Consider the following 20,775-nt stretch of genomic DNA (forward strand, 5'->3'; position numbering starts at 1 on the left):
TTTACTGTTTTTGGTGCCATGTTTCGGTTCTATATTTTTCATAATTCTTCAAGTTTCGCATACAAAATAATAAAAGAAATATTTTCAAATTAATTTCTTCAAAAATAACTGCAGAATCGTTAGTTATACTCTTCAAAGAGAAATCTATTCAATAAATAAAATTTTTGATTTTTTCTTAATTATTGAAATTATTGTATTTAGTGGTTCCATTTATGTTTAATATACGTAATATTTACAGTTTTTCTGACTATGAAAACTTAACGGTTGATGCTTATAAATGTTCAGTGTCAATATTTTAAAACTGTTTGAATTTGGGTTTGAGGTACTGTTGACATTTGCAATTGATTTATTGAATTGATCAGAAGATTCATAGTCGTTTAAAATATCAGGTAAAGTAGGTGATTTGCTCTGATTACCAATAATACTATTTACAAGATCCCATTTTTGTTTATTTGAATCAGAATTTAAAAATTTGTTTTTATTGTTAATTTGTTGGGAGCACGCTTAGTTTTATACGCCATATCCGTATTACTCCTAAAACCGTATAATGAGTATTTTTTATGGAACCTACGAGCATTTGTGATACAAGGAGAGGAAAACCATGAAAACCTCCGACGGTTTGCCTGACGGCAAGAGGATTCTAACGCATGATCCCTCTCCCGCTGAGGATATCCTACTTAAGCACTGTGGGCGGTTCAAACCGGCTGTGAAATTCGTATCGACCAGTTATTGCTAGAACGCAAACCCGGTTCCCCGAGATTGGAAGGCGAATGCTCTGTCACGTCATCACGGCTCTCGAGCATATTATGCAATCAATTGAAAAGAAAGATTTTATTTTCCAACAAGATTTAGCTTCATTTAATACATCAAAATTAGCTAACAACTGACAAAGCCAAATTAGAGGCTAACTCATCAGATCTTAAAATTTATGAGGATCTTCTATAAACAAGTTGAAAACATTTTGCAGCATATGGAATCACAGGGAAATCAGTTCAATTTCGATATTATGAGTGCTACATAAAATTTCGAGTCAATCTTCTTTTCTCTTATTTTACCACGTTTATATCAACTTGCCTTGGTGTATGTCTGTCCGGGTGGAATTTTGTAAACGTTTTTAAACTAACTTCCCAACTAGCTACAGACTTCAAACTTGGCACATAGTTCAGAATTGGATGACAATGCATGAAAATAAAGAGAAAAAAGACATACAAAGTAAATTTAAATTAAAGAAAAATTAATATTTTCGCGATTGTTTTTTGTTGTCGATTCGATTATTTCAAATTAGTGTCACATGTTAGTAGAAAAGTTCTGTATACAGTGAGTGAAAAAAATTGAGATTTTGGAAGTGAGTACAAAAAAAAAATCAAAATAAAAATAATATTTTTAAAAACCACGTTTTTGTAGTGGAAAATAATAATTAAAAAACAAAAATTTGAAAAACGAAAAACTTGGGGAGCATGAAATACATAACAGTAGGGGAGAGTGGGGTCAATTGTAACATTTTTTACTTAACTATTTTTAACTAACAAAAAATCCAATATATTATTAGTATTTATTGACAGACGTGTAAAGTAGACTATCCTCTACTAGAAGAAAAATAAATACCTGATTTTAAATATTATTATATTAGTTATTAACAATTTTTGACAGTCGTGCACTTGTTACAATTGTCCCCACTTACGGGGTCAATTGTAACAGTTCATAAATTCAACTAAAACATAGTTAATTATACATATTATCATAGTTGTGATATATTTTTTTATTGATCAAAATAGTAGTGATATTTTAGAAGTAAAAATAATAATGAATAGAGACCTGAAGGGTTAAACTTTTAACTTTAAGGGGTTAAAAATTTTAATTTATGCTGTGAAAGGTGACAAATAAAATAATGCACATGCAACATAATATAAATGCTATAGGAAACTATTGGTGGTTCTTAAAGAGTTAAGTAATGGTTTGTAAACATAAGATTATTTATTTTCAACTGTTACAATCGTCCCTTTACTTATTGTTACAATTGTCCCCAAGACGCCATTTCAGCTTCATTTGTTAAAAACAATGCTAATTAATTAGCAAAACTAATCTTTTTTTTATTGAAATGTTAATTAAGGTGTCCACTTACATATTCGGTTACTAATTTTTATTTGTTTAAACAAAATTACTTTGTTATAATATAGTATTCTAATACCAAAAAAAGTACTTGCGTGGCGTGAAAATATCTTTTGCGATGTAACTCTTTCAAAAGTACATAAAAATGGTTGCCATCAGGGGTGTACATGTAGATTTGTTAAATGCACCTTGTGCGCCACCTAGAAGACCAAATCTAGAACCCGACACTCGAAATTTTTGCTCTGTTACAATCATACCCTGTTACAATTGACCCCACTCTCCCCTACATATACACATGCATATACGCATTTTCCTACTCATACACCTGCACAACCACATGCACATCCACATTCAGATACAATTACAGATATACATACACATATTCTCATGAGCGCACATACTGTTACTATTATGTATTTCATGCTACCTACGTTTTTCGTTTTCCAAATTTTTGTTTTTTAATTATTATTTTCCACTACAAAAGCGTGGTTTTTAAAAATATTATTTTTATTTTTATTTTTTTAATAGTCAAATTCTTTCAGTAAGTGGTATTTTTTTCAAGCGATACAATTTTTCAGAAATGTAAACACCGAAAAAAAAACAATTAAAATTAACAATTAAAATTTCAGCATTGAAAGAAAAAATTTTTTCTTCAATGCCAAAAATTGGATTGAGTATTTGCATGATTTTTAAATTGCACTTCACAATTTATATTCATGCACTTTAAATGCTAAACATCGTGAATCACCTTCACCGAAGTTTGTAAGCCATAAAAAATCATTCGCATTCATGCAATTTTAAAAATCAAACATCGTGTTTCCCGCAATTTAAAAGCTATTTCCGCTATTTATTAATTTTTTTCATCGAAATTCATATTCACACATTTTATTTTCATACGTATTTATATATGAGTTTGGCAACTCTCATTCACTGGTAAGTTTTGTATTTAGTTTATTTATAATTTAAAACAGTCTTGTATCAATTAGTTTTTCATGGTCACACAAGTAATACACAAGATATTTTCAAAAAATGGTAAATTTGTATAATTTTTCTGCAGCTGTCTTCATTTCTTTTTCAATTACTCACCGATAGTTCAAATCTCAAGAATAGAAATCGGCATTAATAAGAACTTCACTTCAGAATTGTTAATAATAATTGATCAACTGGAAATGTTGACCAGATATTATCTTTATTCATCATTCTATAACGCGAAAAATCTATTTTATTATCTATTAAATGATAAGTTTTTATTACTTTCGTGTATACTAATATTATTTTTGATAATTTTAGAATTGAAAATGAAGCGAGCATCCCCCTCACCTAGTGATGCAACAGGACCGTCCGGTTCTGCAGGAGCTTCTGCGGCCGCAGGAGCTTCTGGAGCAGTTAGTGCCGGCCCTTCTGGTTCTTCCCAGGAGGGTCCTCGAAAAAAAATGTAAGTACAGTATAAGCTTTTCATTTTTAATTTAATAACCGTCGTTGAACAGCCGTCCCTTTACTTATTGTTACAAATGCCCCCAAGACGCCATTTCAGCTTCATTTGTTAAAAACAATGCTAGTTAATTAACAAAACTAATTTTTTTATAGAAATGTTAATTAAAGTGTCCACTTACATATTCGGTTAATAATTTTTATTTGTTTAGACGAAATTACTTTGTTACAATATAATATTCTAATACCAAAAAAAGCACTTACGTAGCGTGAAAATATCTTTTGTGATTGTCACAGTGTTGGGTGACGATTTTTTTAATGCCACTAATTTAATTTAATTTAATCTTTCATCACAGATAGTATATTTGTACTTTTCCATTTTTATTCCTCTTTTCAATTTTACCCCGTTTCTCTTCAAAGAATACGGGGTAAAATTGAAAAGAGGAATAAAATTGGAAAAGTACAAATATACTATCTGTGATGAAAGATTAAATTAAATTAGTGACATTAAAATTTTTTTTTACGTACTCACCATCTAATTTCCCCACCAAAGCCTATGTTTTATCGTAGGTACATACCAGTACTAACTATGGTACAGTGATGTAACTCTTTCAAAAGTACATAAAAATGCTTGCCAGCAGGGGTGTACATGTAGATTTATTAAATACACCTTGTGCGCCACCTAGAAACCAAATCTAGAACCCGACACTCGAAATTTTTGCTCTGTTACAATTGACCCCACTCTCCCCTATATATGCTTGGCCAAATATTTTATTGTGAAAAAATTTAATAAAAGTTATCTGATGTTGTGTTTTTTGTTACACATTATTCGAATTAGTCTTTACACATATTTATTAAACTCTAAAACTTATAAATAAATGCTCTGAAGGACAATGCGAAAATTAAAGAAATAGAAACTGCATTACTTTATACTAAACCCCGAGTTTGGTAGTGCTTTTTTTTTCCTTAAAGATTATTTTTAAGCATTCAATGTCAACATCTTTTCAACACTTTTGTTGAATTGAAAATGTTAGCTTCGTTTTTGCTGCTTTTATTGTAGAATAGAATTTTAACTGAGCATTTCTAATAGACTTTATTCCTTTATTATCACTTTTTTTTTTTGATCGGTTAGACATATAACGATAATTTTCAAAATTTAATCTATGTTTTAAGAACTAAGGATAATCATTTTCTGTTTCCCTTTTGTATTTTTTTATTATTTAATTTTCTTCTTATCAGCGTATTTATTATAACGAAATATTTTTTAAAGAGAGTTTCTAATGAACGATATTTGTTTTGAAGTTATACTTCTTATGCGCCTTCCAACAAGGTTGCGTTAAACGTTTAACGCTACATTTTTATTGGCCGGGAAATCACGTGGTAGGATCCAGTTTTCCCTCATTCATTTCCATATTGTTTTGGTTCTCACTAGCATAAAAATAATAAAAGTTATAAAAGTATTGTTCTTCTATAAATATTTTTTTAGTTTGTTTTGATACACATATAATTTAATAGGGTAGTATATTTTATTTTCAAATTTAGTGGATAACAATTGTAAAAAATGAGTGAAAACAATCCCACGGACAATGCGACGGATTTAAGGTTATAGGTTATGTCAAGGTACGTCTCTTGTGAATATCAATTGATTGTTAGGTTTTCTTTTTTGAAATTACATTATGACGCATTCACATACATTATTAATACAAATACATTTTCCATGGCGAGACGATGAGGCAACCATAAGCACTTCCACTGGTTCAAGAGGTCCACGAGGGAAAAATGCACAATATTACAGTGTTTACAGAGCACGGAAGCGAGCGGAGCAGGAAAAAGAGTCGTTGAATAGAACTAGTGATCCTTCTACGACTGCTGATTCTTCTACAATTAACGTCGCAGGTTGCGAAGTTTAACTTTCTCCGCGCGGGGGGACTCCACGCACTATTTTTTTTTTTTTATTTAGCATTTTCTTTTAAAAAAAACTGTTGCTTTTATGGAAGTTTTCATTATGACGGGGTAATAAAGAGTTTCTATCAGACTTTATTCTTTTTTTTCAATTTTTCTTAAAAGAACTACAGTAAGTGGAAAACTGAGATTTCCAGCTTTAAGATTTACTTTCAAAATTAAGATTGATTTTTATTTTTTCTGTTTTGATTTTGTATATAATTTTTTTTCCTTTTCTGTGGAGTTTTTATGATTGCGCGGCATTTTTAAAAAGAATTTCTGATAGACTATGTCACTTTTAACGTTTTATGGATATTTTACAGATTTTCTTTAAGAAATAGCCTTTAGTTCTTTATAAATCTTAAATATTTGTAATAGATACCTACACTTCTTTTTACTTTTACCCCATGCTAATAATATGGAAGTCTTTAAGAATGACTCAACTTTTTCATGTATAAAGAATAATATTTATTAATTTTTTTTAAAAAATAATGTTGCTATTCGCTCACTGAATAGCAACACATACTTCTTTACTTACAAGATCAAAAATCTGAAAAAAAAAAAAAAATAGTGCGTGGAGTCCCTCCGCGCGGAAGAAGTTAAACTTCGTAACCTGCGATGTTAATTGTAGAAGAATCAGCAGTCGTAGAAGGATCACTAGTTCTATTCAACGACTCTTTTTTTCTGCTCCGCTCGCTTCCGTGCTCTGTAATCACGGTAGCATTTTTCCCTCGTGGACCACTTGAACCTGTGGAAGTGCTTGTGGTTGCCTCATCGTCTCGCCAAGGAAAATGTATTTGTATTAATAATGTATGTGAATGCGTCATAATGTAATTTCAAAAGAGAAAACCTAACAATCAATTGATATTTACAAGAGACGTACCTTGACATAACCTTAAATCCGTTGCATTGTCCGTAGGATTGTTTTCACTCATTTTTTCCAATAAAAATGTAGCGTTAAACGTTTAACGCAACCTTGTTGGAAGTCGCATAAGAAGTATCAGTTCAAAAATCATGTATGAGATCGCAAGGTCATTTCTTGACTATTGGTCTGTCGTTAAATTCATTAAACGGTCAAAACTTTTATAAAATGTTTCACATAAAAATTCTGTTTTTATTGGGGGAAGGGGGGGATTGAAACTGCATTGTACTTTTACCGCGTACTTTTTTTCTTTCCAGATTCTTTAATCCGGTGCTTTTTTTTTTTCATGATTTATCCTAGCTATTACTATCAACGAAAAGATTGCTGTTATCATCTGAGATATGAACTGAGTTGTGTTTTTTAATTTGTTTAAGAATAGAAATTAAACGGCACTCTCTGATCAGAAGAATTGAGCCCATTTTGTTAATTACATTCTTAATTGGTCTGAAATTTAATGAAATACTTTGTTTGTATTTTTCATCTTTTGATATATGATGCTCTGAAAAACACAAAACCATTTTGATTCAATTGTTTTTACTGCATTACTGAGTGGCAATTTTATTAAAACTGTATAGGGGTGTTCTGTTAATACCATCTTTAATAAGTATTCTTAAAGTCTTAATCAAAAATGTGAAAAAAAGGATATATATCGGTGGTCGCAAATTAATGTTTAAGTGAAATTCGATCGATATGTGTATAAATTAGAGTAGCGAAAAATGTATGTAATAAAAATCAAAGTTTGATGGTGAAACTCTATAATAATGGTCTTTCTACATTTCTGTTTTCTCAACATTTTGTTTTTTTCCTTTCACACAAATACTAATTTGTGATTCCCAATTCGTATAATTTTGGTTTTCTTTTTTTATACGTATTCTAAAATATTTACGAAAATGGCTGCAGAAAAAAAAAATGTTCCATTTTATTTTGAAACCCAAGCTTAAGAACCAAAAGAAGAATTAGGTACTTACTTTTCCTTTCTTATTTAAACACTAAGGTTAACTATTACTGGACATATAAGTCCCAGACTTTGGGTTCGTAGTGTAACTTTTTAGACGATTCAAAACTCTAAACTAAAAATATTTAGTTTTAAAACTCAAAATTCAAATGACGCAACCACTATTATAAATGTATGTCATCTATGCCAACCTTGTATAAACAACTATTGATTTTTAGTCCTTTCTTTTTTCTAAAAAAGAAGAAGAAAAAAACTCTAATTTAATACAACATATTAAGTAATTTATGCTAATGAACGATATCATATTAAAAAAAATCTTTGTCTTTAATTCTTAGAAAAGACAATATTTATGAAAGAATTTGAAAATAGAGAATGAAATGCTGTGTCCATTTTTGTAATTTGAAATGTGCGTCTAAACATTTCCAACTGTGTTCCTTAACATGCTTTTTGAGTTGTGTCCATTTTTAAAAAGTCTATCACGATATCTTAGCAGCAAAAAACATTATTTGTGAACTCCTTCACCTAAATATGGTATATTGCTTGATTTAAATATGTATAACTGAATAATTGAATAGCTGAATTCTGGGAATTGTTTATTTTAAATTCGACAACCAAATGTTTTGTAATTGACTTTAAATCAAAGAAATACATATAAGCTTGATTAAATTTTGTTTTTGTTATAATGATCGAAATTTTACTGAAGTGCGAAATATGGTAATTAGTCTTCACTAATTTACAAAATCAAACAGACGTTCTCTAAATACCGTTTTTCTCATTGATTTGAAACATAAAAATAAGAGCGCTATCTGAAAAATAGGGTACAAATGATTTAATCAGAAGAGCTGTCAAAAATTTCGGCCCCACTTTTTAAAACATCATTTTAATAATTTAAGCAAACCAAAGAATTTTTTCAGAATTATAAAATTTTTTCCTAAATATAATAAGTACCATGCCAAAATACATTTTAATAACCATTTTTAATTTAAAAAAGGTTGAAAAAATATAGAATTGTAAGGTCTGCAAATTTTTACGTTATTTGTATCTAGGAAAATTTATATAAGAAAATACAGCGTTGGAATCAATTCATAGTTTTTGATTGATACAATTTTAAAGTAATGTTATTAAATTTCAATTTTTCAAGAACTATGGGATCCATTTCATGCAAATTTTGTATTGTGTCATTCGAAATTGCACCCTCCTTTAAAATGATGTCAAAATTTGCATATCTCGCATTAAATATAATTCTTATTAAATGGAAAGTAATAAATAATTAATAAAATGTACTTTTTAAAGTTAAAATTGAATCTATTATTATTAAAATCTCAGCTTGAATTAATTTATTTCAGTTAATTGAATTAGGTACTCTTTTTTTTTACGAAATTAGCGAGTTTTATGGTATAAAATATATTTTTGTATTGACTTCCTATCATTATTAATAGTTAAGAATATTTAAGTTCAACTTTTCAAATAATTATAATTGGCACCTAATACAGGAAATCCGATTATTAGATCAAAAGTTAATTAGTGTTTTGCGTAACCACACCGATGATTTCATTTCTTGCATATTCGACATATATCCGCACATTTGCGAATTTTTATACAAAAACTATGTATAAACTTCGTAACTTTTATGTAGGTTTTTATATGAAGAACAACTTATATGTAAGAACCATAAGGAACCATGTAAATGCATCCTTAGATGCGTAAAAGCTATTACGATTTTTTTAAAATTGATAATAAATAGAATGCATTTCTTGGATGAATTTTTTTTTATAGCAAAAAGTGGCAAATTCCAAACTATTGAAATGCAGAATTCAGGATTTCTCACACATTCATAAAACTTTGTTTTCAAAGTATAATTTCATGTAAATTAATTTTTACAGTTCTTATAATATAATTTAATTATGGTTAAAAAAATTGAATAGTCAGATATACAAAAATGATTACACCAATTTAATTCACTTAAATTCTAAACTTTAAGTAGAATCAGTCGATAGAATTTTTTGAGATACACAAATAAAGAAATTAAAATTGTAGGGCGTTTTTATAGAGAGGGTATTTGTCGAGTGTTTATTCAAACATTTATGATTTCGTAAAATAAAATATAAAGGTTTAAGCTTTCGAACATTTAAGAACGAGATCATTAAGATAATTAAATAGAGCAGTGGTTTTTCTTCCCCGTAATATCGGCATATGCTATTAAAAATTTCTCTTAATTTATATGCCATACATTTTTTTCACATATCACATGAACCAGTTACGAATCCATTGGCTTAAATATTTTGAAATATCTTAAATGCTAAAACTAATTATGTAAATAATAAGCGTGGGGAAGGTAGCTATCGACAATGTCAAAATGCATCTATGAAAATGTGTTCCAACATAGAATCTATTTAACATGTCTTACATACTAGTGAATTGTATTTTTGTAGTGGTAGACACACTACAGTACTCCCCCACCAGAATTATATCTGTGGTAGAATTCGATGAACGGAAACCACAAGGTGATTCATTTCTGTCTTGTGAGAAACCGGGAGAGCTGTATTAAGATCACCGTACTTCTTGCTGATCATAAGAGTTGTATTAAGTTCTCGGTAGTGGTTGCTCCTGTGTTGCCATTAGCAGACAAGTTTATGCAGACTAGCGTTGTGTGTGATCGAGACTGAGCAGCAACAGCGCGAGGAGGTGGATAATGTCACGGTCACAAGTAGCAAGTCAACAGTTCAATGTGGACCATCCATCGAAGTAGGCGTGTTTTAATCGTAGTGGGCGTTACCGTCAAGGTAGGTGTGTCCATATTACGTCCGGATCACCAATATGGGAGGGTAACTATCGACAATGTCAACATTCATCAATGAAAAGGCGCTCCAACATAGAATCTAGTTAATCTGCCTTATATACTAGTGATCCTTGTTATTAAATATCCTTGTTATTAAATATAATATGATATCCTTGTTATTAAACATAATATGATAAAAATTATAATGTGCATTGTTTGACTCTAAGAATTTTCTTCTAGGCGGGCACAAGGGGCGGAGACACCCGAAGATGTGAGTATATAATTTTCATTAAACAGTACTTTTAAATAGGTGCACGTTAAATTAAATAAGTAAAAATGAATATCCAGAAATTAATTAAGATGTAAGAAAACTTTTTTAAAATTAAACGAAAAGTCTTTATTTAATTGTTCTATCAAACCTAGGATTTTTTTTAAGCAGGGCTCGCAATAACCAAGTATCTTCAACAAATCCAAAAGTGAAATTTATCAAAATATTATGAACATACAAATTTAAAAAAATAATAATTAATTTAAAACAAAAATTAAAAGAATCTTATTAAAATTGTACTGCTAAAATAGATGCAGATTGTAATAAAATAAGGTTCAACAGCTCCACAAATAATAGGTGTACTCTGTGAATGAGCTTATATATTGCTCTTTTGTAATTTTTTAAATAGTGCCTACAATTAGCTACATCTTCTGATTCTTTTTTGTTTTTTTTCTTATATTTCATCAGCATATTTAATCTTTTTAAATTTCTTTTGATTTCCAGATTAAAATTAAAGCATGTGCCCACGTATTAGAAAAAAATACCTAATAGAGAAAGTTTAGTCAGATTTTAGGGGTTTAGTCAGATTTAAGTAAAGATTTTGAGGGAAAAAATATAACGATAATAAAGGATTCAGCAGAAAGTGAAAAAAATCAGATAAGTTTTATGCTTAAATAGATCACCAAATTTACGATAGCCAATGGTTATCATTTTTCAGTTCAAAGCAAAATTCAAAAAATAATTTTAAAGAAATAATAAAACTTAAAAGTAGTTTAAAATTAAAACTGTAAATTTGAAACAAAAGACTAAATTTGTTTTTACCTCGGTAAGTCATTTCACAAATAAAGCTCTATTTTCAAATTATTTCGCCTTAAATCCACTTGGATAATATAACGAAGGGCTTGAATAACTTGCTTATTTTTGATATGTTTGAATGCTGTTGAATCTAAATATGATTGATTTTTATGTAATATTGGAATACATTTTAGGTCAGAAAACAGCGGCAGGAGAAGGAGATGGCTGAGAAAAGACGGAGGACAACGGTGGAATTCGCCAAAGAGGAACGTCGGCGAGCCCACGAGTTCCGAAAACAGAAAGAGGAACAGGACAGGCGAAGGAGGAACGAACAACGAAACCAAATGATAGACCACGCCAGCTTAATTGCGACATCCCTGGCCAATGAAACCATGGTGATGCTGGCTTCTAGATTCATCGACAGGGTGTCGCAAGGTCTATCATTTGAAGAGGCCCGGAGCAGATTAGATGCAGATATAGAAGAGAGCAGCTCCGGCCTCAGAAGATCCATCCAGGACAGCTTAAACAACAGCTTTCCCATTGAAGCTGAAGAAGTCATACCACCTACTTCTCCAACGATGGATCTGTCGTCTGTCCAGAAGCCATCACCACCGCTTGCCCTCCAGCCGTCACCAACTCTACCATCACCTGTTGTACCAACAATTAGTCCAGCACCAATTTCTCCTCCGTTGGCATCTGCGAGTTCTCCAACACCATCTTCCCCACCACTACACCCACCAGCATCACCCCCGACAGCATCACCCCCGACAGCATCACCTCCATTAGCATCACCTCCAGTGCAAGTTCCTCCAGTGCAAGCCCCCCCAGTACCAACACCAGCACCTGTTCCTCAGCAGCCTCAGGCTCGGAGGCGAAGAGGAAACCCTGGGAGGCGAAGCACGAGGCTTGCACTTCTAATCGAATCCAGCAAAGCGTTCTTAAAGACCGACCCTCCATTTAGCCTTCCGAAAAGAACGAGGTACTCCAAAAAGTACCCGGCATAAATTTTCATGAAGATCCTTCCTTTTGCAGCAACCCTAAGAGACATAAGTAAGTTATTATTTTGGAATCTAGAACATTATTCATCCTTAAGTGTCAGCGTTCAATTATTTGCCGTTAAAACTTATTATACTTTCCCTTTAACTGGAAATCCAACGAAGTATAGTTACGTAGACTTAAATATTTGAAAAGAACTGAATAAAATATTATGATAATAATATTTATTTTTCTGAATTCTGTAAAACTTATTCGTTCATAGTTTTTTCTTAACATATTAGAATACTTGCATCTATAGGTGCATGTTTTCTATTAAATTTAAGTGATTGAGACAGATTTATAAAATAAAATTTATTTAGCACATTACTTAAAATTGTGAAGCGTGAAAGGTTATTTCTACTTAGAAGAGAAAACAAAATATTTTTTTCCCAGTCGTATGTTATGTTGTAAGTCAATATTTTTTCCTTATTTTTGGTGCAATAACTATAATAGTTAATTTTTATATACTTAAATATATAAAATCTTACATAAAATGTAGAAAAAGTTCGAAAAGTTTGAATATTTAAAAAATATTTCTTGCATTTAATATGCTCATGTGAAAATAAAATAGATTTCTCCCCCCCCCAAAAAAAAAATAATATTGCCTAATAACTAATATCTATATAAATAAATAACTTTCAAATATCCTTAATTCGTGAATGAATGCTAAGATAAGCGTAGCAAAAGGAAAAATGCTTAGATATGTGACCAATAAAGTATCAGATTTTTTAAGAGAAATATTTTGTAATTTATTTTTTAGCTTTGCACAGCTTAGAAAATTTGTTTATGAGTTAGAGCAGGAAATCTGTTGACATTCATTTTGTCCAAGAAATAAAACGCTGTTTTACCTGTTTGTATTAACAGAAAGAAAATAAAACTGTTTATTTATTGTTCCAATGAATTTTCTAGGTTCATTTGGATTAACTGGTGATGAACAGTGTAGAAAAGAGGATTAACTAGCTGATCCTTTTAAGTAGTGGAGAAAAAAAAAAAGAAGAGATGCTCTTCTCCTAAGAGCAAAAGACAAATCTGATGCTAACCTTAAGAGTTCCTCATAATGCTGCGGCACAATTACAAGTCTTGGTAAGTTTACCTTTTTGACAAAAATACTTTTTTTCTAGTTTCTATCTGAGTTCTACTTTAATATCATGATGTACTTCTAAAAATCAAATTTAGAAACTTGATTTAACTGCAATGCCAATCACTAACGAGTAGTAGAAATTGTGGGACCTTTTATTTCATCATTTATGACAAAACTTTTGTCATCTGTTTGACGAAATGATTGATTACACTTTGAACCAAATTTTTTTTTATTGCTTCGATACAAGTACTTGCTCTTACCTTATTCGTTATTTGCATGCGATACAAATGGATTTTCGGCAGAATGCTCTTGGAGAGATGTATCTTGGAGATGCCTACATTCTAAGCATTATTTCCAGCTGGATCTGCAAAATTCAGAATTTTTTTTAAAGAAAAATCAGATTTTTTTTTAATGTTTAAATCAGGCTCTTTTCATTAATTTTTTTTTATTTTTTACATTACCTGTCAAAGTAACAGATAAAAGTATTATTATTATTCGAAACACTAATAAAGCTAATTAAAATAATATTTTTAAATAAGTATTTCGAAATAAACATTCACAATTCGAATAAACAAACAAACAGACCGTCGCCAATAGCCCACTGTGCAGCTCTAGTGCGACGTAAATGAACCACAACAACAACATATTGATAAAAATGCAAATATAAGCAGTCCCGCAGTGGACTAATCGTTAAGACACAGTTCCCAGCAGATTACCGAAGTCAAGCATCACTGGCTACGGTTAGTGTGCGGGTGGGTGACCACTTGGTTCAGCCTGCGTAGGGACCGAGGGTGTGCGGTAGGGGTCCTCGTTAAACTGTTCTACCGTAAAGTGCTCGACTTCGCGTGCAGGTCGTCGGGCTACCGAAAGGGGGGGGGGGCTATTTAAGCTTCAACTCGCCCTATTAAAGGGAGGAGTAATATCACCATACAAAAGGTTATTCGTAGATTATTTTTTAATTTTTGTTAACTACTAGGGATGAAAATTATGATCTCAACATACTTTATATGAAATGTTAATTGCTATTATTTTTTTCTTTGTTAGTGATGCTCTCTTCTATTTGGAGAAAAGTCCTGGAAAAACTTTAATTATTGGTTCCTCATATGTTGCTTTGGAATGAGCTGAATTTATAGCTGGATTTGGGTTGGATGTCATGGAAAATGGATCATTGGAAAATGGATGGATCATTGGAAAATTTCTCAGACCTTGTGTTCCTACAAAGGTATCTATACATTTAGATTTTAAAATGGCTTTTAAGCTTCAACTCGCCCTATTAAAGGGAGGAGTAATATCGCCATACAAAAGGTTATTCGTAGATTATTTTTTAATTTTTGTTAACTACTAGGGATGAAAATTATGATCTCAACATACTTTATATGAAATGTTAATTGCTATTATTTTTTTCTTTGTTAGTGATGCTCTCTTCTATTTGGAGAAAAGTCCTGGAAAAACTTTAATTATTGGTTCCTCATATGTTGCTTTGGAATGAGCTGAATTTATAGCTGGATTTGGGTTGGATGTCATGGAAAATGGATCATTGGAAAATGGATGGATCATTGGAAAATTTCTCAGACCTTGTGTTCCTACAAAGGTATCTATACATTTAGATTTTAAAATGGCTTTTAAGCTTCAACTCGCCCTATTAAAGGGAGGAGTAATATCGCCATACAAAAGGTTATTCGTAGATTATTTTTTAATTTTTGTTAACTACTAGGGATGAAAATTATGATCTCAACATACTTTATATGAAATGTTAATTGCTATTATTTTTTTCTTTGTTAGTGATGCTCTCTTCTATTTGGAGAAAAGTCCTGGAAAAACTTTAATTATTGGTTCCTCATATGTTGCTTTGGAATGAGCTGAATTTATAGCTGGATTTGGGTTGGATGTCATGGAAAATGGATCATTGGAAAATGGATGGATCATTGGAAAATTTCTCAGACCTTGTGTTCCTACAAAGGTATCTATACATTTAGATTTTAAAATGGCTTTTAAGCTTCAACTCGCCCTATTAAAGGGAGGAGTAATATCACCATACAAAAGGTTATTCGTAGATTATTTTTTAATTTTTGTTAACTACTAGGGATGAAAATTATGATCTCAGCATACTTTATATGAAATGTTAATTGCTATTATTTTTTTCTTTGTTAGTGATGCTCTCTTCTATTTGGAGAAAAGTCCTGGAAAAACTTTAATTATTGGTTCCTCATATGTTGCTTTGGAATGAGCTGAATTTATAGCTGGAATTGGGTTGGATGTCACGATTCATTCTATCTTGCTTCGAGGTTTAGATCAAGACATGGCTGAAAGAATTGGCAACTACATGCAGGGGGAAGGCATAAAATTTCTCTGACCTTGTGTTCCTACAAAGGTATATATACATTTAGATTTTAAAATGGCTTTTAAGCTTCAACAGTATTTAAAATTATATAAAATTGTTCTGATACATTTACTCTTTTTGTTATTGTCTTTTTGTTATAAAATATTCCAGTTTGAAATAATAATAAAAATTGATCTTTCTTGATATTTTTGCAAACATCATATTAAAATGGTATACAAAGCAACCATTTATTTTATTTAAAATATTTTTTAAAATATTGTCCTAAATTTGATTGAAGCTGTAATTTTGTTAACTATAAGGATAAGGATCTGTTTCATTATCTGAACAAAATTCCATGTTCAAAGCTTGGTCTGCCAAATCCATAACTTTAGGAAATACTGAGCAAATCAAAATAAAAGCCTGATTTCAATGTTATTGATTAAACAGCTAAATCCCAATTTGATTGAGGCTCACCTAAAATTGTCAATGTTTTTCAATCCAATTTTCCAATGTTGCTTAGTAGGAGTACTATGCAACATGAAATAAATGTTTTCATTGACAATGTACATACATGGCGAAGTAATATAAGTAATTTTGAATGGTGATCAATAAATGGCACTAAAGAGTCCATTAATCTTGTGACAACAAAAGGGGCTGAAAAACAACTATTTATAACATGTTAATACAGGGGTCGATTGGTTATGTATCTACCACAAACAATTCACTCATGCATAAGCAGCTATGCTCTCCAGATTTCACTCTATGTAATTTTTTCCTGTGAGGGTTAGTAAAGAATCTCCAAGTAGTTAAATCATAATTGATTTGTAAGCCCGTATCAGCTGCAATTTCCAGCATCGATACAGACGTGGTGCCTAAAGTTTGGCAAGAAGGACATTTCAGCCTTGATGTATAGTGTATAACAAAATTATTGCGTATTGAACATTTATGAGGAATGAATTCATAACTTGATTATACTTTTGAAATAATTTTTTTTTGTACACTTTGTATTGTTTTCCTATGAAAGTTTTTTTTTTATTTACTCTACATTATATGGAAATATATTGTTATTCTTGTGTTATGTTAAAATATATTGTTATGTATTATAAATTGTTTTTAAATTCTTTTTTTTATTAGTTCAATGTACTTGCTCTTAAAAATAAGGACCATTTGTATGTGTACAAAATATGTTGTTTCTTACAATGTTTGTAATTGTTTTATTTTATAGATTGAGAAAAATGAATCTGCTGAAAACATGTTTAGAGTAATTGGAATAATCGAATCAGGTGAAGAAATTGCTGATGAATATGATATAGTAAGTAATCGTGCTTGATGTCTTGATACAATTATGCTTTATTTTGTTATGCTATTTTGTAAATTTTTTACCAACAAATTTTTCAGGTATTATTTGCTATTGGGGGTGATTCCTGTACTACTGGCATTGGATTAGAAACTGTTGGTGTGAAAGTTAATCCCAAGTATGTAATTTTAATTTATTTATTTTCTTTTTCATGACTGCATTTTTTTTAAGTCATTACACTTTTTTTTAAAAAGTTCTTACATCATATAAAATAATGCTTTTTATTGAAGACTATACTATTTTCGCAAATGTTTTGCAATCTGAAAAATTTGTAAGCATTATAAAATTTTTAGAATTTCTACTCAAAATTTATGGAGTTCATTAGACTGCTAAATATTAGCATAATTTTTCTGACTGAATCTTTTTAATAACAATAAATTTTAAAACTTTGAAAATTTTGGAATTTAAATTGATTAAAATTTAAATTATTTATTTACATCAGTATGTAAATTTTTCAATTAATTATTTTTTAAGCAATTGATGTAAATTACTGATTTTTTTTTTAAATAAACTGATTTAAATCATGATTTCAATTATGAATTAAATTAGAATGTTAAATTAAGCAATGCTTTAAATAAAATACTAAAAATGAATTTTAGTTCTAATGCTGTAATAATCAATAAAAAATAACATACTTTTTTCATTTGTTTCAATATAATGGGGCTTAACATTTTACAGTATCCGAGATGGTCAAGTCAAGTATATTTTAGTTATAAGTAAATATTAATGGGGTAATTTTTTGAAGTTATAACGCCTGTTTCCCTTTGGCAAAAAGTTCATTATATAGGTTCATAGGCTTATTAACATAATGCTGCATTAACTAAAATAGTATATAATGAAAATGCTCAAAGGGAGTATAAAGTACTAGTATAAAAGTATTCGGTATAGCACTTCATTCCTATTTATTCTTTTGATTATGGTAGTCATAATGTATCTTTATCTCGATTAAAAAATGGAAAAAAAAATTTCTTTCACTCTTTGTCTTGACCCGTTCAATAACTACATTATTTAGATTATTTTTAAAACTATCCGAACATAAGTTTGGTGACACTCTATTTTTTTAAAGAAGTTATAGACATCTTCTGTTCATACTAAGATTATTTTGATTAAATAAGTAATGAAAAATTAAATTTTTGAAAAGGTTTTTTAAAAAATCAAACTTTGTTTCTTAAAAAATTAAAACTTATTTGGTTTAAATCAGCCAACCTTGCCAGATTATAATGATTTGTATGAATTTTTTCAGAAATTGTTTACATTTATTACTTTCTATTTTAGAAATGGTAAAATTCGTGTTGTGAATGAACCAACTAATGTTCTATAGATCTATGCAATTGGTGATATTTTGGTGGGAAAGCGAGAATTGATTGCTGTTGCAATAGAGGCAGGGTTGCTACTTGCTCGTCGATTCTATGGAAATAGTTCTACCCAGGTATATTATTTTTCTCAATTGTCATTATTTTACCAAGAAATTGTGAGGTAATGTCTATGTGATATGTTTAACTAAACATTATTTTATTAAATTGTGACTATCCAATTTGTATATTTATTCAACAGATTGGTACTGGTAGTAAATAGAGTGCATGTCTTGTATTAAACTGAACAAGTGTCCCCTGCATCAATACCAAATGAGTGCTCCCTCCCATTACCCTCTCTTATAAGAATATATTTTCTTATCATATATAGCAAATATGGCTTTTTTTTTATTATTCCCGGTTAGTAAAGTATGCAAACCAGGAAGATGATTGGCTTAATAAGAATATAGACATTATTTTTCACAATGATTCTGTTTTTCTTTCGATAATTTAAAGATTGAGGAAATTTTTGTATTTTTGCTTGTTTCATAAGAAAATTTTCTCATTTTTATTCCATTCTTTTTCATTTTGTTTCTCTACTGTTTATTGATTGCATATGTTGCTATAGTGCTGACATTTTTCATAAAAACAAACATATAACAAATGCAGGCATTATTAGTTATCTAATGTATATTCCAGAAATTTATTTCTTATAATTATATTTCTAAAATCTATTTAATTAAATTATTTGGTTTTATACATTGTTTCTATAAATATGATTATTAATAACTTTAACAAATATCATGGCAAACATGTTGATTTTGTAACTTTACAGATTGTAATCTCTATACAGTTTAATCGCTCCTTACTAAAACACAAATATTTCTTTAAAATTTCAGGGGTGCTTTATAAGTGTTTTACTGTATTTGATTTTTGTTGAGAATGATTAGATCCATGATTAAAATGAGTACCAATTAATGAAGGAGAAATTGAATATTACAGTAAATTTTTTATTTATAAATAAGTTGATATGCTTCTTATACTGTCCTTACAACACACTAATGAAATGTTAATTATAAAGAGAAAAAATTGCCTGATTTTCAAAAAAAAAGAAGAAAAAATCACTTATTTGGCAACCTTGATATAGCTTTAGTTTTATTTCTGATCTATTGTATTATTGTGTACATAACATAGCTAGTTAATTTTTATCTCTAACATGTTGTTTTAGCAAGCAAATGCTTGTTTGAATAAGCCTTTTGCTGTCTCAAACAATTATTAACAGTCAACAAGAAAATACATGCTAGCCAAATGGCAAGACAATGGACCAGATGCAACAACTTGTAACTTATGCTGATTGAAAGAGTATCCAATTTCTGCTGTAGTAATCGCAATCCATATATTCGAAATTATATTTGATTATTTTTGGACTAGGAACTTGAGATATAAGTTTTATCTATTTATTTTTTGAATGAAAAACTGTTACATTTCTAAGTAACAGAAATATAAAAATTTAGTATTTTTCAGATTGTTTAGCATTTTTAAAAGGTCTATAAAGGTGCTTATTTTCGTGTTTAGAAGCCCTAAATGTGCTTTTTTGTTGATTGTATTGGGTGCTTAATTTTTTCTTTTTAAAATAGGATTATTTCTTGCCATGTCAATTGTCTGTATGAATTGCACAAGAAGCTTAATTTCTGCAATGTTCTGTTCATAAGTTTTCACATTACATTTCAGTGTAATGTTGCATTTGTCTGTGCCATATGAAAAGCCAATCCTTTTACATATTAAATGAATTATGAGAGGCTTGAGCAATGAACAATCACGGAGCTTCACCACCTCAAAATTTTCATCCTCCTTTTATCAGTTTTGTTTAAAAAAGAGAACTAATTAAGATCTTTTAATTGTAAGAGTTTTTAGCATTTTCACTTTCCAGACAAAATTTAGGGACATCTGTAAAAGAAATTTATTAATTATGGGTTTTCTTAGTTTGTTTAATTCTGAACACATCTTTATCAATTCGGTATGATCAATAATAAATGAAAAATAGTATGATCCATTTACATGAGGCCATCAACTGTTGTATAAATCATGAAGTCATAGTGATTTAGAAAACTTTTTCAACTTGTCAAATTTTTGTCATTTAAGTAGGAAATGGCCTTTGTGTTTTGGGATGTTAAAGCTATCAAGTCTGTCAAATTCATGAAGACAATATAAGACAATAATTACTTTTATAGTTTTCTAGTAGACCAGTTTATACAGAAGGGTTTGTGAAATGTCATGTTGTTTCAAATTATGATGTTTCGATGATAATATTGTTGAAAATTAGTGATTGACGCATGAATAATATTTACAGTGTAATGAAACTTTTTTTTATATTTATTCGGTGTTAAAATTTTGTGCTTCATGTTTCAATGCAAAAGTTATTAAAAAAAATTTTTTTAAGCATTTACTGATAAGATTTTAATACAAACTATTGTTACCAAAATGAAATTT

General features: G+C 29.7%; 1 protein-coding gene and 1 long non-coding RNA gene across 2 annotated transcripts; both read left to right on the plus strand.

Moving 5' to 3' along the window:
- The first annotated feature begins 10,347 nt into the window (after nucleotides 1-10,347).
- On the plus strand, nucleotides 10,348-12,204 carry LOC147816972 (uncharacterized). The gene is made up of 2 exons (XM_087157578.1): nucleotides 10,348-10,408; nucleotides 11,395-12,204. The coding sequence occupies exon 2, from the start codon at nucleotides 11,422-11,424 to the stop codon at nucleotides 12,202-12,204; it is 783 nt and encodes a 260-aa protein (XP_087013704.1). The 5' UTR covers nucleotides 10,348-10,408; nucleotides 11,395-11,421.
- Nucleotides 12,205-14,384: 2,180 nt separating this feature from the next.
- Nucleotides 14,385-15,681, plus strand: LOC147816973 (uncharacterized). The gene is made up of 4 exons (XR_015428649.1): nucleotides 14,385-14,538; nucleotides 14,730-14,907; nucleotides 15,099-15,276; nucleotides 15,468-15,681. It is a non-coding gene; the product is annotated as an uncharacterized LOC147816973 (long non-coding RNA).
- The last annotated feature ends 5,094 nt before the right edge of the window (nucleotides 15,682-20,775 follow it).

The sequence above is a fragment of the Parasteatoda tepidariorum genome, chromosome 1 (genome assembly GCF_982258835.1).
Source record: "Parasteatoda tepidariorum strain Cologne lab strain chromosome 1, Ptep-v5.0, whole genome shotgun sequence".
In the NCBI taxonomy this organism is placed as follows: Eukaryota; Metazoa; Arthropoda; class Arachnida; order Araneae; family Theridiidae; genus Parasteatoda; species Parasteatoda tepidariorum.

Coding starts and splice junctions, on each gene's coding strand:
- LOC147816972 (XM_087157578.1), top strand. CDS start 11,422: ATGGCTGAGAAAAGACGGAGGACAACGGTGGAATTCGCCAAAGAGGAA.